This window comes from Paroedura picta, chromosome 8, assembly GCF_049243985.1.
Source record: "Paroedura picta isolate Pp20150507F chromosome 8, Ppicta_v3.0, whole genome shotgun sequence".
NCBI lineage: Eukaryota > Metazoa > Chordata > Lepidosauria > Squamata > Gekkonidae > Paroedura > Paroedura picta.
Window position 1 is genome coordinate 3,132,747 of NC_135376.1, and position 23,945 is coordinate 3,156,691.

At 49.8% G+C, this 23,945-nt stretch overlaps 1 protein-coding gene, 1 long non-coding RNA gene and 1 other non-coding gene across 5 annotated transcripts; 1 reads left to right on the top strand and 2 right to left on the bottom strand.

The window, feature by feature from the left end:
- Positions 1 to 5,227: 5,227 nt before the first annotated feature.
- On the bottom strand, positions 5,228 to 20,567 carry NCL (nucleolin). 3 transcript variants are annotated; one of them, XM_077348084.1, is made up of 15 exons: positions 20,393 to 20,567; positions 18,204 to 18,323; positions 15,134 to 15,398; positions 13,481 to 13,633; positions 11,730 to 11,894; positions 11,392 to 11,475; positions 10,676 to 10,805; positions 9,748 to 9,884; positions 8,750 to 8,873; positions 8,216 to 8,373; positions 7,776 to 7,902; positions 7,472 to 7,620; positions 7,169 to 7,295; positions 5,809 to 6,026; positions 5,228 to 5,720 (listed from the first exon to the last, which is right to left on the bottom strand). In XM_077348084.1, the coding sequence occupies exons 1-15, from the start codon at positions 20,408 to 20,410 to the stop codon at positions 5,632 to 5,634; spliced, it is 2,064 nt and encodes a 687-aa protein (XP_077204199.1). In that variant the 5' UTR covers positions 20,411 to 20,567; the 3' UTR covers positions 5,228 to 5,631. The 3 variants fall into 3 exon arrangements, with proteins under 3 accessions (XP_077204199.1, XP_077204200.1, XP_077204198.1); XM_077348085.1 differs by having other exon boundaries at positions 8,237 to 8,373; positions 11,392 to 11,478; XM_077348083.1 differs by having other exon boundaries at positions 11,392 to 11,478.
- LOC143844113 (small nucleolar RNA SNORD82) lies at positions 12,541 to 12,610 on the bottom strand. The gene has a single exon (XR_013233814.1). It is a non-coding gene; the product is annotated as a small nucleolar RNA SNORD82 (small nucleolar RNA).
- Positions 20,568 to 20,832: 265 nt separating the features above from the next.
- LOC143842832 (uncharacterized) lies at positions 20,833 to 22,421 on the top strand. The gene is made up of 2 exons (XR_013233374.1): positions 20,833 to 21,023; positions 22,217 to 22,421. It is a non-coding gene; the product is annotated as an uncharacterized LOC143842832 (long non-coding RNA).
- Positions 22,422 to 23,945: the final 1,524 nt, after the last annotated feature.

Sequence of the window (23,945 nt, forward strand, 5' to 3'; positions counted from 1 at the left end):
CCACCTTCCAAGGGCACCAACCCCAAATCACCAGGAATCTGCCAAGACAGAGCTGGCAATGATACAGGGAACATCACTTTAAGCAAACAAACCAAAAAGCAGCCACGGAGAGGGACACAGGGAGAGCGCTCTGGAACTACCCACCCATCTTAAGATGAGCTGCTTTTCTCTACCCAAAGGAGACTCAAAGCAGCTTACAAATACCTTTCCCTTTCTCTCCCTTCCACAACAGGCACCCTGTGATGGGTGGAGCTGAGAGGGCTCTGAGACCGGCCCAAGGTCACCCAGTTTGGCTGTACGTGTAAGAGGACCCAGTTCTCCAGATTAGAGGTCATTGCTCTTAAACACGCCCCCAAGCTGGCTCTACACCCAGAAGCCAGGGGAACGTGGAGCAGGGCTTCCACTGATGGCCTTAATGGTCTGGCAGGTTCCTAAGGGAGCCTGCAGTCCTTCAGGGATGTGGGCCCAAACCGTGTGGGGCTTCGAAGGTCAAGATGAGCACAGATTGGGAGCCAGTGTAGATGCACAAGTGGATGGTTAAGAGTGGTGGCCTCTGATCTGGAGAACTGGATCTGGTTTCCCCACTCCTTCCCCTGCAGCCAGCTGGGTGACCTTGGGCCCGTCAATTCTATCAGAGCTGTTTTCATAGAGCAGTTCTCTCAGAGCTTTCTCAGTCCCACTTACCACACAGAGTAGCTGTTGCGGGGAGAGGAAGGGAAAGAGGTTTGGGAATCCGCTTTGGGTCTCCTTCCGATAGTGAAAAGTGGGGTGTTAGAAACAGCTGATTATTATTATTAGATTTATTTCCCACCACTCCCTTGTGGCTCGTGGTGGGTTACAGCATGGGTGGCTGTTCAGATCCAGCAGGCCTCTCCTGCTCTTCTGAGGCTTCCAAAATCCCACATGGGATAGAGCAGGTAGAGAAAATACTTTTTTACCATTTCGCACTATAGAAGACCTAGTAAACATCCAATTAAATGAATGAGCAGCAGGCCTAGAACAGAGAAAAGGAAGTCCTCCTTCATCCCACAGTGGGAGGCCTCCTGAAGTTCCCGCCCTGCTGGTGGGCCTCCTGAGGGCCCCTGGGTTTTGGCCCCTGTGTGACAGAGGCGGCTGGACTGGAGGGGCCACTGGCTTGATCCAACTCCATCGTCTCAGTCTCTGCTCGCAGGTTCTGCTGCAGCTGGGCCTTGAGCTCAGCTGAACGCATTAAGGCCAGGCCACCTTCTCCTGGTGGCTCAGCTAAATGGAGAGCTCAGAGGCGAGATCCTCCCCGTCTATTATGATGGGAGAGGCAGGATCTCCGGCTCAACAGCTGGCAAAAACAACGCTTCGCCTGCCCCGTCCCTCCCAAGCAAACTTTGCGTAGTGCTTTGAGCCGAACAAGTCAGATACGATCTGGTGTCTGCGGTGGGGAGTGGATTGATACGGAGGGAGGGCTGGGAAGGCAGCCACGCTGGTTCCCGGGCAACCTGAACGCTTGGGAACGGACCCGGCAGGTGACTGAAGCACACACCTGTGTTGAACTTGGCTCTCTGGAGGCAGCGCCACACCTGGCCACGCCATCGTCAAAAGAATGACCCCAGGTTACGCTGGAGACACAGAAGTCCCCACGATCTCAGGTTGCAAAGCCATGTCTAAAAGGAACATTTTTTTACCCAACTGGGGTCCCCGAGGCGGTGCCCAAGAACATGTTTGACCTGTTTGAACCACTTTAAATGATAAGTTAATATAAAATACTGATATATACAGGGTCAAAACCAGGTTTGGGGTCAAACACTGCCACCAGGGACATGCCAAACAAAAGTAAAAGAGTTTTCATGCACTGGTGGAAAAACATTGATAGAGGGAGGCAGACTGATCTCCCTCAGGAGCGAATTCCAGAAGTTTGGGAGCCACAACGGAGAAAGCCCTTTCTCAAGTGGCCACCTGCCTGGCCTCAGATGCTGGAGACGACCAAAGCAAGGACTCTGAAGATGTCAGGAGTGGATGGGTGGGAGGGAAATGTCCCTGGAGAAGCCAGGAATGGGAGCAAGTGGCTACTTGGTCACCCCTTTGCAGGTAACTGGGTAGGCACACCCCTTGGCTTCTGGATTTCAGGAGGCCTTCATAAGAACACCAGAAGAGCCCTGCGGATCAGACCACGGAGAGTCCATCTTCTAGCCCGTCTTATACAGGGGCCAACCAATTCCTCTGGAGGGCCAGCAACAGGGAAGTGGCTGAGGTCTTTAGAGGAACAGCAGAAGAGCCCTGCTGGATCAGCCCAGTGGTCCATCTATTCTAGCATGCTGTTTCACCCAGGGGCCAACCAATTCCTCTGGAGGGCACAGAGTCCGGGGCCATCTCCTGATGTTGCCTCCTAGCTTGGGTGTTCAAAGCTTTAGGTGTTCCCTTCAGTCACCACCACTAGTGGTCTTTGATAGACCTATCCTCCATTATCTATGGAGTCCCACTCCTCAGCCTGGTAAACATGATGATGATGCCATCCGTTCAGTCGTGTCTGACACTTGGCGATTCCACAGGAAAGTCTTCGCCATGCGCCCCTCTCTGACTGCTTCATTTAGTTGGTTCATGGTCATCCCTGGATCGGCTTTGATCGTGTCGAGTCAGAGGATCCTTTGGCGACCACGTTTCCCTTTGCCGCTGACCATGCTGAGCATTCATGATTTCTCCAGCGAGTTTGGTCGCATGATGTGTCCAAAGTAAGTGAGCTTCAGCCGTAATATCTTCCCTTTTAATGACATTGATGGTTTGCTCCTCTCTAAAACAATCTTGTTGGCAACTTTGGCTGTCCATGGTGTTCGCAGCCTTCGTCTCCAATACTCCACATTAAAAGGTTTAAAACAGCAGTTTAAGACACCCTGCAAGGCAGCTGAGGCTGAGAGTCCTGATGTTAAGAAGAGTTGGGTTTTTATACACCTCTTTTCTCTCCCCGAAGGAGGCTCAAAGCGGCTTCCAATCACCTTCCCTTTCCTCTCCCCACAAGACACCCTGTGAGGGAGGGGAGGCTGAGAGAGCCCTGAGATTACAGAAGAAGAAGAAGAGTTGGTTCTTAGATGCCGCTTTTCTCTACCCGGAGGAGGCTCAAAGCGGCTTCCAATCACCTTCCCTTTCCTCTCCCCACAAGACACCCTGTGAGGGAGGGGAGGCTGAGAGAGCCCTGAGATTACCGTGGAAGATTTCATTCTTATATGCCGCTTTTTTCTACCCGAGTCTCCCATTGGCTTCCAATTGCCTTCCCTTTCCTCTCCCTACAAGAAACCCTGTGAGGAAGGTGGGGTTTGAGAGAGCTTTGAGAGCTGTTCTATGACTAACCCACCTTAAAACATTTATTCCGCTGCTTTAGGTGGACAACATGGCATCGTACCCACCTGACATGGCCCCCTCTCCCAAATCTCCAGGTTTATCCATTCTACCAGGGGGCCTCACAAATCTAAGGAGCTATGAGACGCTGGGCATCAAAGCAGGACAGATCAAAGGAAAGAATTATTTTGCCTTTTTATTCTGTGTTCTCATTTTAGAGGAATAATTTTTCTGAGCAGTTCACTTTGGGGCAACTCTAAAAGCAAAATAAATACCATTAAAATATTAAACTTCCCCATGTAAGGAGAATGCCCTTTCCTAACCCCAAAACTGAAGGATTTCAAGCAGATGCAAAAGCACTTTCCCTACACAGCCTGGTAGTTCCATGGGATCCAGATGTGCTGCAGCAGCCCACAAGCACTAAATGGGCTCTGGAAGGGCATCGAGTTTGTGCCAGACTCCTTCCTTCGCAGTGTTCCTTTGCACACTGCTGCCCCCTGGTGCTCGGAGGGCCCCATGGCTCAAGCACACCTGCCATTTCCTCAGCAGCCTCTCAGCACCTGGCCAGGGCTCTCTTGCAAAATGGCTGAATTCCACAAGCGGCTTTTCTCCCTCACCCACCCACCCGAGGGGCTTCCAAATCTGATTTCAGGCCCTCACAACCACCAGCTCTAACGTGGTCTCATTTATCAGTCTCACAGATAACATTCTTTTCTTGTGAACTCACAAATGCAGTCAAGAGGGCAGCTCTCTCATTCCCCAGGCACAGAAAGGTCTTCCACGCCACCTACTGCCTGGCCCTCGTAAAACCCTGGGCACATCAGATTTTGAACCTGGAACCTTCTGCATGCCAGATGCTCAGCCACCGGGCCACAGCACAGCCCCCCCCCCCTTCAGAGAGTGGGGCTTCGTACATGAGAATATCCTCTATCCTGCCCCTTAGGCGGATGAATACTGAACATATGAAAGCCAAATATTTTGGTCCCATAACGTTCCCATGGTCATGTGGTGGCAGGGAGATAAATGGGACAATCTGATACTTTGGGGAAAGTCCAGACCATTGTGCCATTGCTAATCAGAGTAGACAGCAGTGATCCCACAACAGCCAGGAACCTCATCTTAGCCCAAATGCACCTTGCATGGCAGAATGGACTGAGCACATGGGGCAGCCCCTAGTGTCACAAGCAGCTCCGTAGCAGCGCAGGGATTTGAACTTTGGACCCCAGAAGGCTGGGGCCTTAGACCAGGAGTGGTCAGACTGTGGCTCTAATCTTCATTGGGTAGCCTCTGTTAAGTCTGCAAGGGCTCTGGCTCTTTTCTACTGTGATGCTGCAGGCCTGACTATTCAAGACACACCACTCTCAATGGATGACAACGGAATGAGCCTTCAAATGCAGAACTATGGTCCATGTCAGAATAGCAGCCCCCAAACAGCCACCGAGGATGGACCATTGACAAATGCAGCCCCTGCCACTGTGCTGGGAGCCTCCCCCCTCCCCCTCACTCTGAAACAAGCCAGCTGTGGTCACTTGGTCAAGAACGCTTCAAGATGAACCATTAAAATCATCTCTTTTTAAAATTTAAAGAGTACCTAGAAGTTTATTGAAAATCCCTCAGCCTCTCACACAGCATAAGCACAACAAGTACAGCTTCTGGCGATGTCAGCCCTGCCAGGCCTTTTACGGTCGAGGAGACCCAACGCTGGCGCTCTTGGGAAGACCTCTGGGCTGCCTCCAGCAGGGCATCGGCACTGTCAGGGGTCAGATTAAACAAGACAGTTCTTTCCTCCGAAACATTTCTAGAGTCGTGCCGGGCAGGACGAGGGCTCCAACGCCATGCTTTGCCCAGCCTCTCCCAGCTCCCTTTGGGGAGAAGCCCCCCCCCCCGTGCACCACTCAAGGTAACCGGCAAGGACACACACGAACCCATTTCGGCCCTTTAATCTGTCCAAGACAGCGTGCCAAGACAAGTGATAAAACATTTTGCAATTTTTACAGCAAGGAATAAACAAAAAGGAGGAACTACAGAAATGTATGAGGAAGTTATTGTTTTTACACGGGGCAGGGGGTTAAACGGTATAAATTCGGGACAACGCACTGACACGGGTCAACTCCCAACATCTCTTGTGGCTTTTTTAAAAAAAGTTCATATCGGTGGCCAGGAAGTTGAACGGCTGTTTCTTCATTGAAAGGATCTCCCCTCCCTCCCCCCAAGTAGGTCTCACTAAGGGACCCCAAAATGCATCTTGGAATGTCCTCAGAAGGCTCCGTCATTGTGTGGTGACAGAATTAAAAAACCCCAGAGTCCCTTCAGATGCAACGAGCCCCCTCAGTCGTCGAACTTTATCTTTTTGCCCTGGGGCTTGTGGTCTCCGCCGCCGCCGCCACCTCTGCCTCCCCGGAAGCCGCCTCCTCGCCCTAGGAGAGATTTCGGAAAAGGGTAAGGGGCACGCTCTCAACTCAAAGGACGCAGCTCACAGGGCCAAACCTGGATCAGAGCACTCACCTCCGAAGCCTCTGCCGCCCCGGCCGCCAAAGCCCCCTCTGCCCCCTCGGCCGCCTCTGCCTCCGCGGCCAAAGCCGCCTCCTCCTCCTCCGCGTGGCCCGTCGCCCTTGGGCTTGGCGAAGTCAAGGGTCACTTTGTTGCCGTCGATCTCCCCGTCCTCCATGGCTTCCTTCGCTGCTTTGGCGTCTTCGGGGGAGCTGAAGTCCACAAAGCCGAACCTGGAAAAGGAGACGGCCTCAGTTTCGACGTGGCATAACCGGCGTCACCCGCGATACGCAAGTGGCCCTTTGCTACCATTCCACTTTGACCATTCTGGGTCAGCGCAAGGCATCCCTCCAAGAATATTTAAACAGTAGTCATGGAATGCAGCCTCCGCCCACCAGCCAAAGCCCAGTTTGAGCTTTCTGTGTGCTCAGCCATGCAGAGAACTCTTGAGAGAGGCTGTCCCAGCTGAGGCCACCTGGCCAGCACTCACATGCTTGGAGCTCCCAGAAATTCAAGGAGCCAAGCACAGGGTGAAGCACAAACACAGTTGTTTTTTTTGTGGGGGATGTCTGTCAACAGTTACTAGCCAGAACCTCCATGTTCTGAAGCACTAATCCTCTGAATCACAGAGCCAGGAGGCAACATCAGGGGGAAGGCCTGGTTGGCTCCTGTGTGAGGCAGGATGCTGGACTAGATGGGACCCTCACTGCCCTGATCCAGCAGGGCTCTCCTAATGTTCTTATGAAATCCTCGGCCTCTCTGCCCTGTGGCTGGCCCTCCAGAGGAACTGGTTGGGCCCTGCAGGAGGTGGGATGCTGGTCTGATCCAGGAGGGCACTTATGGTGCTGCTTCGGTAAGAGGCTTCTGACACTGCTTTTCTCTGCCCCAAGGAGTCTCAAAGTAGCTTATAGTGGTTTTCTTTCCTTCCTCCCAACAGACTCTATGAGAGATAGGTGGGGCTGAGAACACTAGGACTGCACCAAGTCACCCTGCAGTGGGGGGAACCAAGCCCAGCTCTCCAGATTGGAGTCTGCCGCTCTGAACCGTTGCACCACACCAACGTGCTTGGAGAAAAGGCAGCCTCCAGCCCGCAGACCTAGCTGTGTTCACTGCGTGCTCTGAACTAGCAAGCCACTCGCAAGACTTGTGCCACAGGGGGGACCCCTGTGCTCCTCCGAGGCAGGCGGAGGCCCTTGCGGTCCCCACCGTGGTCTTGGCTCTTCTTCTCGTGCGAATCCATTGCCTGCCACTGGATGTCCAGCAGGAAGGAGCTCATTGAGAAGGATGAAAGCGCCTGCTTTTACATTAAAAGCCCATCTGCCTCCGAATGCATTCTCCTTTACACATCGAAATCGTATTTAGCAGTTCCTCCTACCCTTTGGAGGAGCCCGTGTCTCTGTCTGTGACTATTCTGGCACCGATGGAGCCGTCGAAGGACTCTCGCAGGGTTTCTTCTGTCGTGTCTTCAGAGAGGCCCTTGACAAAGAGGGTTTTGCTTTGCTCTGGACAGAAAGGGAACAAAAACAACGAAGGTCAACTTGCAGCTCGATTTGGGGAGGGGGGGTAGACTTCAAGGGGGCTCCACAACTGCATTTTTTACAGGCCTGCTCAGGACTGAGAGACTATCCCAGATGCTAAGAGGCATCTTTCCCCAGCAAGGACACCAGAGTCTGCTTACGGCCAAATCCTCCCCTGGCGTTGAAATTCCTGTTTTGGCCAGGCGTGCTGAACTCCAGCCTGATAGTCCGGCCTTCGATCTCTGTGTTGTTGCAGGAACTCAGGGCTTCTTTGGCATCGTCGGCTGTGGGGAAGTCTAAGAAAGCATACCTGAGAGGAGAGAAACCGGGGTCAAGAGGGGAACAGACACTCCTGTGCAGAATGAGGCCTGTCGGCTACTTTGAGGGGGACGGGACCCCCCGTCACTCTGCCTGCCTGCATCTTTTGCTTTCGTAAACCAGCCAAAAGAGCGTGTTCTGACTCACCCTTTAGGCCTCCCCTGGTTGTTCTGTGGGATCCTGATGGCCGACGCCTTCTCAAACACCTCCTGAAGAGATTCTTCTGTCGCATCGTAGGACAGATTGTTCACAACAAGAGTTCTGGACTCTCCACCTGCAAAGAAAAGGTACCTGTCTATTCCCGAACACACCTTACTGGTCTCTCTCTCTCTCTGCACCCATCAGAGCATTTCTCTAACTCAGCCAGACCGCCATTGAGGGTCTATTTTGTAACACGCACGCACACACCAGTTTCGGTGGCCTTGAGCGAGCAGTGGGCATTCCCTCTCTCCAGTCTACAGTTATGCAATGGGGAGACATCCAGAGGAAACCCGCGTCCTTTCTGGCCAGGGCGCTCCTTCCCTCGCTAGGCTGCCAGTGACTCTGCAGTGCATTTTGCAGTCCTCGGGTTCCCCGCATGGCTTTACCTGGCTGGGCTCCCTTTGTACCTTTCCAGCCGCCGTCCATCTGACCCTTCTCTCTTGTGTAGTCGAGGATGAGGGAACGGCCCTCAAGTTCCATGCCTTGTTTCTCCTCCATGGCCTTTTCGGCATCAGCTTCGGACTTAAACTCAATGTAGGCAATCCTGAAATTGGGAGAGGAGGTTTCTGAGCAAACATTTATCCTTACGTCAATGGTCCGTGGGAGGTTAAAAACACCCTCACCAGTACAGGGGTCCCCAACATGGTGCCCGCCGACACCTTTCTTGACGCCCACCAAGTGTTTTCGGACAGAAGTGGCCAACACAGCACAAAAATTTTCCCTGCAGCAGCGATTTCGTGGCTGGCTCTGCCCCCTGTGGTGTCATTTTGTGGCTGCACCCACCATGCTGTCAAAGGTGCCCGCAAGTTCAAAAAGGTTGCCCCCCCCCTCCCGCTTGAGTGAATTATGGTGGTGGCGAGCCTGTACATTCATAAATTCCCCGGAAAATAAACCGATGGGTGATGACTTCGAACACATACCCTTTGCTGCTCCCATCTTTGGACACCAGCCTGATTTCCATGGCCTCCTCAAAAATTCCCTGCAGGTCGTCTTGCGTTACGCTGTAAGCAAGATTCTTCACAAAGATGGTCCTCGCCGCTCTCTCTAGAAGTGACACACACACACACACGCATGAATACATACAAAGCTGTCTTGCCCTCAGCCTGAACCGCCTACAGCTCTCTAGGGCAGGCTTTCTCAACCAGGTTTCCGTGAAACCCGTGGGATTCTCAATGGCCTTGGGTTTCCTGAAGGGATGGGAGTAAATTCTGTATGTATTTTTTAAATCTGTTAAACATTTATCAGGTGATATGACCATATATGACCCCCCGATATCCAAAAATGGCCAATGGGCCTGGAGAGAATGAGAAGGGAACGGGCCACAAGTGGTCATGTACATAGCCATGCTTCCCAAGCATATTCTGTATCACTGCACCACTTCTGGCACAACTTGAGGAACATATTTCAGGGGTTTCTCAATAGTAAGAAGGTTGAGGAAGGCTGCTGTAGGGTCTCAGGTGCAGGTCTTTCTTGTCACCAACCACCTGGTTCTCTCAACTTGGAGAGGGCAGGCATCGAACCCGGGGCTTTCTGCATAACAGCCAGAGGCTCCGCTGTTGAGCTACAGCCCCTCCCGCACCAATAAGGTACTCTAAACCAGGGGTAGTCAAACTGCGGCCCTCCAGATGTCCATGAACTACAATTCCCAGGAGCCCCTGCCAGCGTTCGCTGGCAGGGGCTCCTGGGAATTGTAGTTCATGGACATCTGGAGGGCCGCAGTTGGACTACCCCTGCTCTAAACCAATAATTCACTGAACTCTGCTTTAAATTGAGAGCATCTTAACAGGAAGCCCCTGGGGTCAGAAATGGACCCCCAAGAAGGCTCAGCTGGTCAGGCGGTGTGGCATAAGGCTAAGCAAAACCAAGCCGCTCTTTTTGAGCTTGTGCTCCAAGTGCCAGACGAGGTCGCTCTACATACCTTTCTTGTTCTCTTTCAGACTCTCTTTACTCTTTGCCCTTTCCAGTTTCATTTCCAGGCCCATCAACTTCTTCCCATTCAACTTCAGAGCTTTGTCCAGTTCAGCTTCCGAGGAGAAGTCCACGTAGCCAAACTTCCTGCAAGCAGAAATCGAGGGTGACTTCCAATATCCGATCAGATTTACCTATGCAATTCCCCGACCAGGCTCTGGCAGATTGAGAAGTGCCAAAAAGGATGCGACTGGAAGGAGTTAATCCTAGCTTTTGAGAAGGAGATCTCGTCTACAAAGAAAATCAGCTGCATTGCGGAAGAGCCACCAAGGTCTGTGTGAGCTTCCAGAACTAAAATGATCTACAGCCCATTTAGGCAGCACCTGATGTCACGTAGTTTCCCTCTGGCCCTAGAATCTTCCTGCGTCCAGAAGTGAAGTGACTGAATAAAATTTAGCTGGAGGTTCCAAACCTTGGGCACCGTGGCGCCCGACAGCTTTACTCATTCCTGCCAAGTGATTTTAGAATGTGGAATGGGCTAGGGGGAGGGGCAGATTCAGCCAGCAAAGCTTCCGATTGGTTGTGTATATTAAAAGGCACCTTGTTAAGCATAGCTTCTGAAACTGAGAAGTTATATATAGCCTCGCCTCCTGACATTGTGTGTCTGGCTCCACCCCCTGCAGCAGCCATTTTGTGATTGTACCCACCTCCCTGGGAGGAATTCCAAAGGTGGCCATGGGGCTCAAAGTTCCTCTGAACTCAAAAGCAAAATTCCACCTTTACATTCATGACCTGCGATACATTCATGACCTGCCTTCACCCAAGCTCTCCCCACACTAAAGTTGGCCGTTAACAGATATGCCCCTGACAGACTCAAGGCTGACTGGCCAAGTGGGTTTCATACAGCGAAGCTCTTCCTGAGCAAGCAAAGTTCTTACTTTGAGTTGCCAATCCTGACTTCTTGGACTTGAAGGTCCTTTTTGGCAAAGAAGTTCCTGATGGCCGTCTTCAGCTCCTCGAAGTCCTTGTTAGCGTTCAGATTGCCCATGAAGAGGGAAAAGGCAGTTTCTGGAAAGGGCAATGAGGAAGAGTTATATTGGCCCGTCAATAACCACCGAAGAGCAGTCTGTGCCCAGTAACAGTGGTTTCTACGATGTTAGCTTGCAGAGAAGCAAATCTTCAGCACTGTCATAGTAAGCATGCGTACTGGCAGCGATGGCATGAGAGCCTGATTGCCTGGCTGCCAGGTGAGATGCCTTTGGAGGTGGCTGCCTATTGCCTGCACCTGTGTCATGACCCTGGCATTCTTTGGAGGTCACCCTTCCAAGTACGAACTAGGGTCGATCCTGCTTGGCTTGCCAAGGGAGACAGCTGGATCAGGATTTCACTATCTTTGAAGATAATTCACGTGTGATTCTTATCACATCAGCTCAGCGAGAAATCATCATTTCCAGCTTTTGTGCCTTAAGACTGTGTGCTGTTTAGAAGACCTTTAAGGAACTTCTTCAACAAGACGTTTTTGCTTCATTTGGTGTGAGTTACTGAAGGGCGATTTGGACCAACCCAGGGTAAAGTTTGGTTACAAGGCAGACACCCCCTAGAATAGGATCCTTGGAAGGGACACCAACAAATTCAAATACAATCAGCCACTAACCTTCAGTTTTCTTCTTCTTAGCATCTGGGGTGCCCTTTTGTTTGGCCATTTCCTTCTTCCGCTTTCCAGGTGTTTCTTGGACAGCTTCTAGCGGAAGGTGAGGAGAAGAATGGGACAAAAAGGAGACATCCAGCTGTCAGAAAAATCTCAGAAGGGAAACGGCAGAGAGCATTCACCAAGAGAGACTGCTGGATCAGGACTTGACTATCTTTGAAGATAATTCACATGTGATTCATATCACATCAGCTCAGCGAGAAATCATCATTTCCAGCGTTGGGACCAAAAAAAGGAAAGCAAGCAAGGAAGATCGAAGGACGGCACCAATGATTTAGACTCACCTTCCTCCTCATCCTCTTCATCCTCTTCCTCGTCGTCGTCATCCTCTTCATCATCATCCTCCTCATCCTCAGACTCTCCTGCAGCAGCTTTGACTGGGGCAGCCTTGGCCAGAACAGCTTTCTTCCCTTTGGCTGGGGTGGTATCCATGGCCTCTTCTTCGGAATCTGAAACCACAAGGTGGACGATTTAGACGCAGCCCACAACCGTAACACTGCTGCAATTTCTCTTGCCTCCTAAGTTAGAGGAGCCAGTAAATATGTGACGGCACTTAAAGACAAGAGGAGGCTGACCATTCCTGAATGAGGCAGGCCTACTCCAAGGAATCCATCTCATCTACACAACTACTCTCCCACGGAATAGGTGAGGCTGAGTGGGACTGGGTCAAGGCCACCCAGCAGGAGCCGAACCTGGCTCTTCCACATCCTACTTCACACTCCAAACCACGAAGGCCCCTCAAGGGTACTGCGGCTGGGGGATTTCAAAATGGCCGCTGAGGAGAACACTCCCATCCTGTGCCTGCTGTTTTCAGTCCCAAGGGAAGAGGAAAGAAAAAGTAGCCAAAGATGGGCCTGGAGTCACTGGGAAGGGGAGGGGCCCTGCCCATTTAAATCTTTTCTGCCCAAGGCTCCTCTTACATCTGGCAGATGGCCAGCTGACATCACATCCTGGTACCATGAAGCCTGAAAAATATTTCAGGGGTACCTCCCATGGTCAAAAGGCTGCTCTAATCAGAGGCCACATGTACTGTACTGCCCAATATTCAGTAAAGCCAAAGAATACCCAGTGATGCTTGGAAGCATCTTGGGCCCAACACATCAGCCTTCATTCGAGACATCATGATAAATATCAGTATTAAGTCCCAATGTTCATCACTTGTGCTGGGCGTCAAGGAAAGCAGTGACAGTCTGTCTCCTTCTCACAGAACCTTCACGGCCAATGTGGGTCCCTGCACCCGGTCGTCTCTCAAGGGCCCCATGAAGGGCTCTGCGTACCCGAGGGATCGTCTAACGCCCTATGTCCCTCACAAGGCTCTCTGCTCTGCGAGTTTGGTGATCTCTGGTCCACTTGAGGTTCACCTGGCCTCAACCAGAACCTGGGCCTTTTGGTCCCGGCCCCCACCTGATGGAATGAACTCCTGGAGGAGCCGAGGGTCCTAACGGCAATGACTCGGTTCCGCAGAGCCTGCGATTGGGAGCTCTTCCACCAGGTGTTTGCTCGAGGCCAGGGCAAGGGAGATCTACAAAGCCCCTCCCTGATGTGCTGGGTCAAAGGGGAGCTACAGAGTTTTTAAGGCTTGATGCGTTGAGGGGTGGCTGGGAGGTAGGGTTTTATTGCTTCCCTTGTATTAATTTTACTGTTGTAAACCTCCATGAGCCAGCTGGCCTGGGAGTGGTGGTGAATTGAATGAATAAGGGAGGACTATGACTGCTGGCAAACGGGCTCTGTTTGTCCCACCGTCTTCACCAGCAACACATCCCAGAAGTGTGCAGTGACTCACAAAGGCTCCTCTATTGCCACAAATCTCATTACACTTTAACCTGCTACTGGACTCTGCTCTTTTCAGGTTACTCCGCTGAATAGCCAATATCCTTCCTGCAACACTACTGACAAACCTTCCGTGGAAACAGTTCTGCGTGGGTCTGCAGCAGCACAGCAAGAATTGGGCCCAGGAGCACCGTAGACAGACAAAGCTCCCCTTCCTAAAGTGCTGCCCATCATGCATCTAGCCATTCTTACAAAACTGACTCACCATCCTCTTCCTCGTCATCTTCATCATCCTCTTCATCGTCTTCCTCATCTTCAGAGTCTTGTTTCTTCGCTGCTGCCTGGGCTGCAGGTTTCTTTGCTGCTGCCGGGGCTGCTGGCTTCTTCACTGGCACAGGAAGCTCTGGTTCGGACTCATCTGGAATCAAGCATTCAGCATTCATCAGTGAGGAATACAGAGAACCAACTTTGGCATTCCTGCAAGGATTCCTGCCTCCCAAAGGAGAAGGTGGTGAGCCCCCAATTGGACTTTAATATTTAAATGTTTCAATTTTGTTGTATTGCATGGATGTTTGGTGAGCTTTCCTCGGGGAAGGGCAACATAGAAATCTGCAAATGCATATAAATAACATCAACTATGTGAGACGGGATGCTGGACTAGATAGGTTGCTGGTCTGTTCTACCAGGACTCTTATGTTCTTAACTACTACAATTTGCTAGCCTGCCTTTCAACAGCGGCCCATCTTCAGGACACTCTGCTGCCAGGTGCTTACTTCATGAGATCTCTTAAAGCAGGGGTAGTCAACCTGTGGTCCTCCAGATGTTCATGGACTACAATTCCCATGAACTCATAGGGATTGTAGTCCATGAACATCTGGAGGACCACAGGTTGACTACCCCTGTCTTAAAGAACAATGAAGCCAGGCTCCCAACTGTGGGGATATCAATGGGGCACTTTTTTTAAAAAGGAAAGGCTGAAGTTTCAGGTTTACAGTTAAGAACAAAGTTGACCAAGTTCAGGACAGAACACAACAAAGGGCTAGGAAAATGCAGAGCTAAATTTACTTCCCTAATTTAGAACCCAATCAAGATGCATAATGGAGTCATGATACGCAAAGATGTGTTCTACTTCAGCCAGCTTGTAGAACTTACTGTTGACTACTAGCCAATGGAAACTTTTTGGGGTGGGCAGGAAACAGAAGGAAGCTTTGGCCTCTCTACCCCTCCCTGGGAATACCAGGGTACCTGAAATATTATGCATTAGATCAGTGGTCCCCAACATTTTATTTGACATATATACTACCATCCCATACTATCTCAGGGCGATGTACAGCTGCCATCATAGCACAACAGATCTTCACTGTTTCTTTCATTTTAAAAGCTACCCTGTCCCTGACATTTGGGGGCTGGCCTAAGGCCACCATTCTGTGCTTGCATCCTACACATTGAGCCAGAATTCTGAAAGTGCCCATAGGGTCAAAGAGGCTGGGTATGTCTGCACTAGATTGGGGGGGGGGTGGCCAAACTGTGTCTCTCGAGATGTCCATAGACTACAATTACCATGAGCCCCTGCCAGCCTTCTTCATGGTGACTGCAGTCCATGGACATCTGGAGAGCCAGTTTGCTCATCCCTGCGCCAGATGGAGCAACTGTCTGATGCACCACGGCTGCTGTTATGAACATATGGAACAGGGGTAGTCAAATGCTGTCAAAGGCTCATGGGAATTGTAGTCCATGGACATGTGGAGGGCTGCGGTTTGACTAACTCTGGATGGAATCAGCACACACAGAAAGTTCCATACAAGAAGACCCACTGCATTTTTTTGGCTGAAAAAGGCACTAATTCCCCAAAACTTTGCCCAGCGCTCCTCTTTCAACAGGCAAAACAACGAACAAGTTCTTTTGACACTTGATTCACCTTCCTCCTCCTCGCTGTCATCTTCCTCGTCGTCCTCCTCATCTTCCTCTTCCTCCTCGTCACTCTCTTCTTTCTTTGCATTCTTCCCGTTTTTCGCTCCTTTGCCAGGGACTGGAGTCTTCTTGGCTGGAGTAACAGCCACCTTTTTAGCCGGGGTAGCAACTACCTTCTTCGCAGGGGTAGCCACAGCCTTCTTTGCCGGGGTAGCCACGGCCTTTTTGTTAGCGGCTTTTGCTGGAGGGGTTGCTTTCTTCACAGGCAGCATCTGGGGGCAACACAAAGAACAGAGGTGCACGGTCAGCGATGCCACCCAACGGCCCAAGAAATAGGCAGAAAGAAATTTCTTGTAACCCGCCAAGAGCCAGGAATCTCACGCTTAGCTTGCAGTCAAATCTGACTCTCCTTACCAGGCAGTGTTGGACAAGAGATTATGCAGAGATTATGCTGCATTTTGCATCTTCTTCCAAACCGGAAGTTGACTGTTCAGCCAGCAAGCTCATTTTACTGTTTGTCATACCATGAACAGCAACTTCCCAGCTTGCTCTAGAGATGGCAACTCACAGGCGCAAGACAGGAACATCAATAATCCTAGCAGTCATGAATCGCAGTGGGTCGCCCCAAGCAAGGCTGTACCACTGTAGGGATAAACTAAGCATTAAATCAGGGGTAGTCAACTTGTGGCCCTCCAGATGTCCATGGACTACAATTCCCAGGAGCCCCTGCCAGCGAATGCTGGCAGGGGCTCCTGGGAATTGTAGTCCATGGACATCTGGAGGGCCACAGGTTGACTACCCCTGATTTAAATCTACATCTTCACTGTCTTGATTTTACTGATATAAGGGAGATCTTGTAGCACACCTCCAGGGTAATCTAATTAAGGGCAACCATTTCAATTTTTAGAAATCATATCAGTGTTTTAAAATTTTTCCAGCACAAATATAAAACATGTGCAGGATAAAAAGAATGTTTTGCCCAAAAGGCTGTTTTTATTTCGGAGTATTGTGCTTTTGTTGTTAAATCTACAATCATAAAGAGGAGGCATAAATGGATTCAACTATGATCAGATCTCCCTAGATTTGCTAGCATAACTCGTAAAGTCAACTCAATTAAAGAGAGTCTAATTATTTGAAATCTTCCGAGCACTGTGGCATCTTTAAGGCCAAGTTTTACTCAAGGTATAGCTTTTGTGCGCATGTATACGTCTTCAGATTTTTAAATGGAAGTTAACAGTCCATACATACAGGTAGAGGGTGAGCATCAAATCAGCAGACAGCACATTCAAGTTATTTGACCAATGCAGGGACCAAACAGAAATAACAAGCTTAGTTTATATGGTTATTATTTCTTTGGGTTTAATTCTGGGGGGAAAACGAAGTGAAGGATATATCAAAATTGGAGGTTGATAGACGGATGTACCCTTCTGAATCATGGCATGCTGAAATTAATTAACTACATGATCAATGGAGAGTGGATGAGTGATGTATCAATTCTGAAAGAATGTGAATTAACTACCTTCCTCTGAATTCCCACTTCACTATTTTACCTTGGCACTTGATTTGCTTTCTCAGCATTACCCTCACAGAGTTGCTTTAAGAGTCAGACAGGGAAAGTAAGCCAATGTAAACTTTAATTCATTAATTATTATACTCATTATTATATAGGCTGCCTCTCCCGACCTGTAGGCTCTGGGCTCCATGGAGAACAGAAAGGTTAAAAATGCAGCAAATTAAAAATGGGTATTTATTCATTCTTGTATTTTTATTCTGCCCTTTCCTGAGGACTCATATTGGCTATAAACATACAATATATTAAATATATAATTAAAATTTTAAAAATATAAATTCAAAACCTGGAATTAAACCAATTTAGCATTGCTTGTGCTGCCTCCTATTAAAGAAATGGGGGGGGGGGCATACGACTGAGTCTTCTGATGGATTTTAACTGGGTTGGGAGGCCAGCGTAATTAGATGTTTGCAAGGTCTCAACCACTGGTCCAGCAGAACACCTCAGTTTTACAAGGCAGAGCAATAATAGAAATAATGAGTGAAATCAGGATTCTGATTTCTTAATATCTCAAATTAAAAGAATATACATATATGAGAACTACATATTTGAAGAATATCTTTTTTAAAGATGTACTACCTTTCACCAGATAGCATGCCAGAAGTGTACAATTCCTTGGACTCATGATATCAACTGAACAAAGCTGATTTTGTGTGCATGTGTTTTTGGAACTCATTTGTTATCAAACTCAGTTGCTTGGTATTATCACTATAGAATTATTATTACGAGCCAGAAGGGTTAAAGCAGATCTGGAAAAAGTCATCTGTGGGAGAACAGCACCAGTAAAATTTAGAAACTTGTTTTATTGCCAAAATTGACTTAAGTAGTCGCATAATGTTTTTGCTAATATACTCAGATCTGTAGACAAATGGTCCTGATGCAATGTTATGTTTTATGTACACCCCACCTTTCTCTGCAAGCGGAGACCCCTAGCGGCATACGTTGTTCCAATTTATTCTCACAACAACCCTGTAAGGTAGGTTAGGCAGAGAATATGACTGGCTCAAAGTTTTCTTGGAAGATTCTATGACCAAATGGAGATTTGAATTTGGGTTGCCCATGGTTATTTTGTTACATTTTAGAACAGCCAAGTTCAAGTCAATTTTGCAATTCCCTCCCGAGGGAAGTTCCTTCATTGGTGTGTTCCACCAGCAAGTGAAGAGGTTTTTGTCTCCGTTACCCTGCCTCCAATAACTTGCCCTCCTCCCTGATTTTGGTATCATTTGAAATGGGAACTGCTTTTATAATGTGGCTTTCCAGGCGGCCTACGCACTTCAAAATGTCCACTAAATTCATCCCGGTGGGGTGGGGCTGGGCTCTGCAAGCATGGTTGAAAGTACCTCAGCATGCACGGGAACCTCTCCAGAGACATTGTTCCATAATGGAGAAATAAGAATGTGCCCCTGTTTACATGAAAATCACAACGCTAAGAGCAGAGACAGGAAAAGGCACCAAAGTGTGTGAGAAGCCATGTGCTGAACTGTGAGGCCACATGTTAAATTCTCACCTCCTCTTCGCTGCTCTCTTCTTCCTCTTCCTCCTCCTCTGAAGAATCTTCTTCACTATCGTCCACCTCCTTTGGAGGAGGGGGAGCCATTTTTTTCTGTTTAGGCTGGTTTTTAACGTTCTGAGAGAGGGAAAAAGTATGGATGAGGATTCAACTTCTCTTTCAGGTTGAGCATAACATGCAACAGGAGATACTGCAATCAAGAATGTACGTGGGAAGTGCACAGAGGATAAGCATCACAATCTTAAGACCTGCATGCCTTTAGGGTACAGCAGTACAGAAAACAATTACAACAGGGCTAGTAGCATCTTTAGGTTTTACTTATTTACACCCCATCTTTGTCTGCAGGGAGGGGTGGGGCCTTCTCTTCCATGTTATCTATCCTCAAAATAAGTCTGTGAGGCAGGTAATGACTGGCCTAGGTCACCAAATGAGCTTCCATGGCAGATGGGGGATTTGAACCTGCATCTCCAAGGTTCTTAGGTTTAATTCCACCCTCCTTCCATGGTATCTGGACCGATGTGTGAAGGTTATTCTCCATGTTTGATCCTCAAAGCAGTCCTGTGAAGTGGTCTGTATTTAGCAAAGGTGATTGGAACAACTCCCCACAAGGCCAGTTATTTAACCCTGGATTCAACACATGGGGCCCTCCACCACAATGGTTCCTTTGACTGAAGGCCCGCAGCTGCCCAGCACATGGCTGGAAAAAGGTCAAGTTTAAAGCAGGAACAAAATCAAGTTCAACATTCCTCTAATGTACTGAAAAACAAACTTAAAGCAGAATTTTAAAGAATGAGAGCACCTCAATTCAAGTCCAGTAGCCTAAGATGAGCCCCGAAATCTTCTAAGGCACTAATGGACTAGAACTGAGCTTGTTTTAATAATACCTACATAATGAAGCCACAACCCATCTGAATTTCGACCCTTCCTGACCAAGATTTCAGAGGAAACAAGCGAAACTATAATCAAGGCACCATCTGCCCGAACAGCCCCTCCCGTGGGGCCAAGCCCCAGTTCCCAAAGGATGTTTGCCCATGTTCTACCCTGCTAACTCCCTGGCGCAGGATTTGGAAAATCAGGTACCACTGAAGGAATTAAAGAGTTTTGGGGGTGGGGATGAAATGGAGGAAAATAATCGTTCAATCCCTTCATACCGGTTTGTATAGGTGAAGGGAGTTTCAACACTTGTATCCAGATTTAAACTTCGTTGGCCCTGAAGCAGCCACGGGAATGCAACTTCCGTGGACCACCCACCTGAATTTATTTTCAATTCTCAACAAAAGTTTACCCTCCTAACGTTTTTCTTGCTCTCTAGGGCGCTCCCATCGTGCAACTGGGGGGAGGGCATCTTTATCCTGCTGCATTGCCCCATTTCTAATGCGCACCATAATCCGGGACAAGGCAGGCGGACCACGCTCCCCCCCCCCCATTGCACCGTGGCTCTGTTGCTTTGCAGGCCCACCTCGTGGGGCGAACGGAAGGGAGAGAAAAGCACGTGCGCAGCGCCCACGCCCACCCGCGACTCCTTCCCTCGGGGCCCGGGATTGTTGCGCGCAGCACGCGGGAACGCCGGCCCCGATGGCGGCCCGTAGGCCGGCCCAGCCTCGCCGCGTGGTGCCGCCGGGAAACGCGGCCGGGCTTCTTTCCGCCCCTTCCACGTGCCGCGAAAACCTCCCCGGGCCTCGTCACGTGGCGAGGGTAGAGAAGGGAGGGGGAAGAAGCGCGCGCGCGCTGCGAGGCAGGGGGAAAAAAAGAGGCGCGCGCGCATGCTCCGTGCCTTCCCCGCCTGCAGCGCGCGCGTATGTGCGTGTGTGCCCCGACCGAGGGGCGCCTGGAAACTCCTCCGAGCGCGTGCGCGCCCCCGCCTCCTCTCGCCCGCCCTTCCCCTGCGAATCCCTTTGAAAAGAAAAGGGGGAGCCTTGAAACGGCTAAACGTTCTAAGGCCACGCGCGCCTCGTCAGCCAATAGCGGAGGAGGAATACGGAGGAAAAAAAACACAAGCAAAGGGGGGAGCTTGAAACCGCTGCTCCCTTCTCTCCCTCCCGCTCTTCCCTCACAGGTCGGCGCGGGCGGCCTGGAAACGGCCCCGCGGGCGCAAGGCCGCGCCAGGCCCTCGCCTCAGCCGCCTCCCCGGGATCGAAGCGCCTTCCCCGCGCTCTGCCTCCCCTCAGCTAGGCCGCGGGCCTCACCTTGGCGAGCTTCACCATAATGGCGGCGGAGTGGTCCGGATGTCGAGCGAGCCGAGAGCACCACCGCACGATCCCAGCGCCACACTCGCGTCTCGGCCCGAATCGGAAAGAGTGAGGTCGAGGACTGGCTCGCCTCCCTCTCCCGGCCCCCCCGCCCCGTCGCTTCAGCCAATCGGAGCGGGCGCAGCGTCCCTTGCCCCGCCCACTCCCCAAGACAGGCAGCCACTCGTTGGCCTTCCCCCCTCTCCGGGGGCGGGGCGTTCAACCAATGGGGGCTGGTCTCGCCCCGCCCAATTGGAAAGCGCGTCCAGGTGAGAGGCGGGCGGAAGGCTCCGGGCCAATAGAGAGAGGGCGCTGGGTGCTTTGCGTGCTGCGATTGGTCGATTCTGACGAGCGGAAGTGGCACGGAGGAAGTGAAGCACGTGTGCGGGTGGGCTTGCGGTGCAGCCGCGTGGTGTTGCCCATTTTGTGAGGTTTGGCCGTTTCAGCTGTGCGGGAGGGGGGAAGCTGGTTTGGGAGCCCAATGGGCATTTAAGAGGACGGATAGGGGTGGGGGCAGATATTGCAGGGCAGTCCCCTAATCCCTTACTCTTACGTAAACCCTGCTGAGTGCAAGGGGCCTTACTTCCAGGTAAGCGTTCATGGGTTTTCAGCCTGGGTGCGATGCACGACAGGAGAAGCCGCATTCAGCAGATGAGCACTCGGATTACCTCTGAATGCCCGTCCAGAACCCATGGGTGGGGGAGGTGGAAAAGGGTTGAGCGTCAGTGTGGTTGTGGTTTAAAGTAGCAAATTAGAATCTGGTGGGTCCGGGGCCGAACTCCCGCTCCTTCCATGGAAGCTCGCTGGGTTACCTTGGGCCAGTCATAGTCTCCCGGTCTAACCTACCTCACGGGGCTGTTGTGGAAATAAGATGTAAAGTATTTTCATTGCTTGCTGGAGAGAAAAGCAAAGTACAATTATATTAAATAAATTATTCTAAGACTTGTGATCCTTAAAAGAGGTACCTCACAAAACCGTCTGTGAAAGTCTCATTTACATCCGTCTACTGAACCTTTTTGACCACAGATTGAATTTGAAAAGAAGATATTTGTTTTTTGTACCCCACTTTTCACTCCCCAAAGGAGTCTCCGTGTCTTACAATTGCCTTTCCTTCCTCTCCCAACAACAGACACCCTGTGAGAGAGGTGGGACTGAAGGAGCTCTGAGAGAACTGGACCTGGCTTAAGGTTACCTAGCTGGTTGCATTTGAAGGAGCAGGGAATTAAACCGAGCTCTTAAGATTAGCTGGCTCTCAAAGTCTATAAAAAAGTAATAGATCAAGAGGTACTTAACAGTTAAGCCACATGTACTACAAGCCACATGTACTACTTGTAGTATCATCCTTACTGAAGGTGTTAAAGTGGAGATTTGTGCTGTTTCTGAGCATTGACGTAGCCTAGTGTGGCTCAGATTGCATAATTTGCTAGGGAAGGTAGTCTGCAGGATGAAGGTGATTGCTGATGTAGTCCAGGTGAGAATTTAGACATCCCCTTTTTGGCCTTTCTAGTATGTGGTAGGAGCGGGATGACTGCATGGTAGAGCCAAATCTCATGAGCTAAACAGGAAGGGAGACTGTCAAGGAAGGCGTTCAGAAGGAGAGAGGGATGTTGTAAAGGATGCATAACATACTAGGCATGGCCAAATTGTGGCTCACCAGATGTCCATGGACTACAATTACCATGAGCCTCTGTCAGCATGCTCATGTTAATTGTCCATGACAGCTGAAGAGCCACAGTTTGGCCACCGCTCACTTGCTATATTTCCCCTTCTGTTCCATTCAAGATGCTAACAGTGTGCATTGTTCCTCTGCCTGCTTTACAAGCATTCTTTTCAAAACTCCTCCCACCATCTGACTAGGAGAAGAGGACTCCGGGATCTCCATTTCTGCTCCATTCCTGTCTGAAGAGGAGAGCTTTGACTCAACATCTGAGGAAGTGTGCTTGCACACAAAAGCTTCTATCATGAATAAAACTTTGTTGGTCTTTAAGATACCGCTGTGTTCTGCTGATTCAAAACAACACAACTATACTCCTATAGCTTTTTCCTGCACATACCTAAAGTTTGTGTTTTAGTGATCATCAGGCATTCCCATTGTATATCAGGGTTGGCCCTCATGAATTAAGCTTGAGAGAAGAGGCAGATATATATTTCAGTGTATAATGCAGCCTTTCTTGACTTTTTGCCATTGAGAAACCCCTGAAACATTCTTCAGGCTTCGAGAAACCCCAGAAGAGGCATGATCAGGTAGAATATGGTTGGGAAGCAGAGCTGTGTACACATGCACCTGGGCCCATCATTGGCCATTTTGGGAGGGGGGGACAGACCCACATGAACACATTATGGTCGTATCACCTGATCAATGTTTAACCAGTTTACAAAAAAGTAAAAATTAATGAACTCTCACCCATTCAGGAAACCCCAGGGTTCCACGAAATCTCAGTTGAGAAAGCCTAGCCTAATGTCATTTCCTTTGGTGGGTGAGCCTCTTGGTCAGCTGGGGAAATGGTGGAGTCCTGAGCACCAGGCCCTCTTCTAGCACCAGCTCAGCTCCTTGGGAATTCAGCCATTTAATGCTGTTGCACCTTTCAAACAAGATGTAAGGGAAATCAAATAGAAATCCCCTGTCCACTCCTTGGAAATTCCACACAGTTTGGTTAAGCACGCTAGAAATTTTAAAAGCCCCTTTTTCAAGACAAGTGTGTGACTTTCTTAAAAGGTGAGGCAGCATTTCCTTTTTGTTTCTGCAAGTAAGATTATGTAGCATTGCACATACTTTAGGATGGGTTTGAGCATTCTGACTCTAAAGTTGGAGGATCCATGATTTGATAGAATTGTCCTAAAGAAATGAATGCTCATTGTTTTATTCTGCAATTTCCATCCTAGCCTTTTCTACCACACTTCATAAAACAGGGTGGCCAAGCTGGCTCTTCAGACGTTGGTGGACTACAGTTACCATGAGCCCCTGCCAGCATTCCACTGGTCACTGCAGTCCATGGACGTCTGGAAAGCCACTGTTTGGCCACCCCTGTCATAACTAAGTCCTAACAAGACAGAAGTAAAGCTACTGGAATCATGGAGATTTGCAGGACGTGGTACTTCCCTCATTAATTAAAAACTAATATTGTACATTTCCTTGCAGTTCAAGGTGGTTTACATTAATAGTTCAAAGCATTTCTAGTTAAAACCAAAACAACCCCCCTCCCGAATAATAAATAGGGTCTTTTACTGACACTTGCTGACTATAAAATGGCTGCCTCAGGGAGTGCAACCAGCCACAAAATGGCTGCCCAAGCTGCTTTTCAGTGACATGGTAAAGATCCTTGTGCTTTGGTGGCAACTGAAGCCAAAGCAACAGGTTTTTCCCCAAAAAGGCACAGCCAGTCAGAAGCCCACTTTCTAAAAACACTTGATGGGCGATGAGAAAGGCATTGGTGCCCACGGGAGCCATGTTGGGGACCCCTGGCCGAGGGATTATACTGAATCCGTCATTACTGCTGGTGCAGCAAGTTAA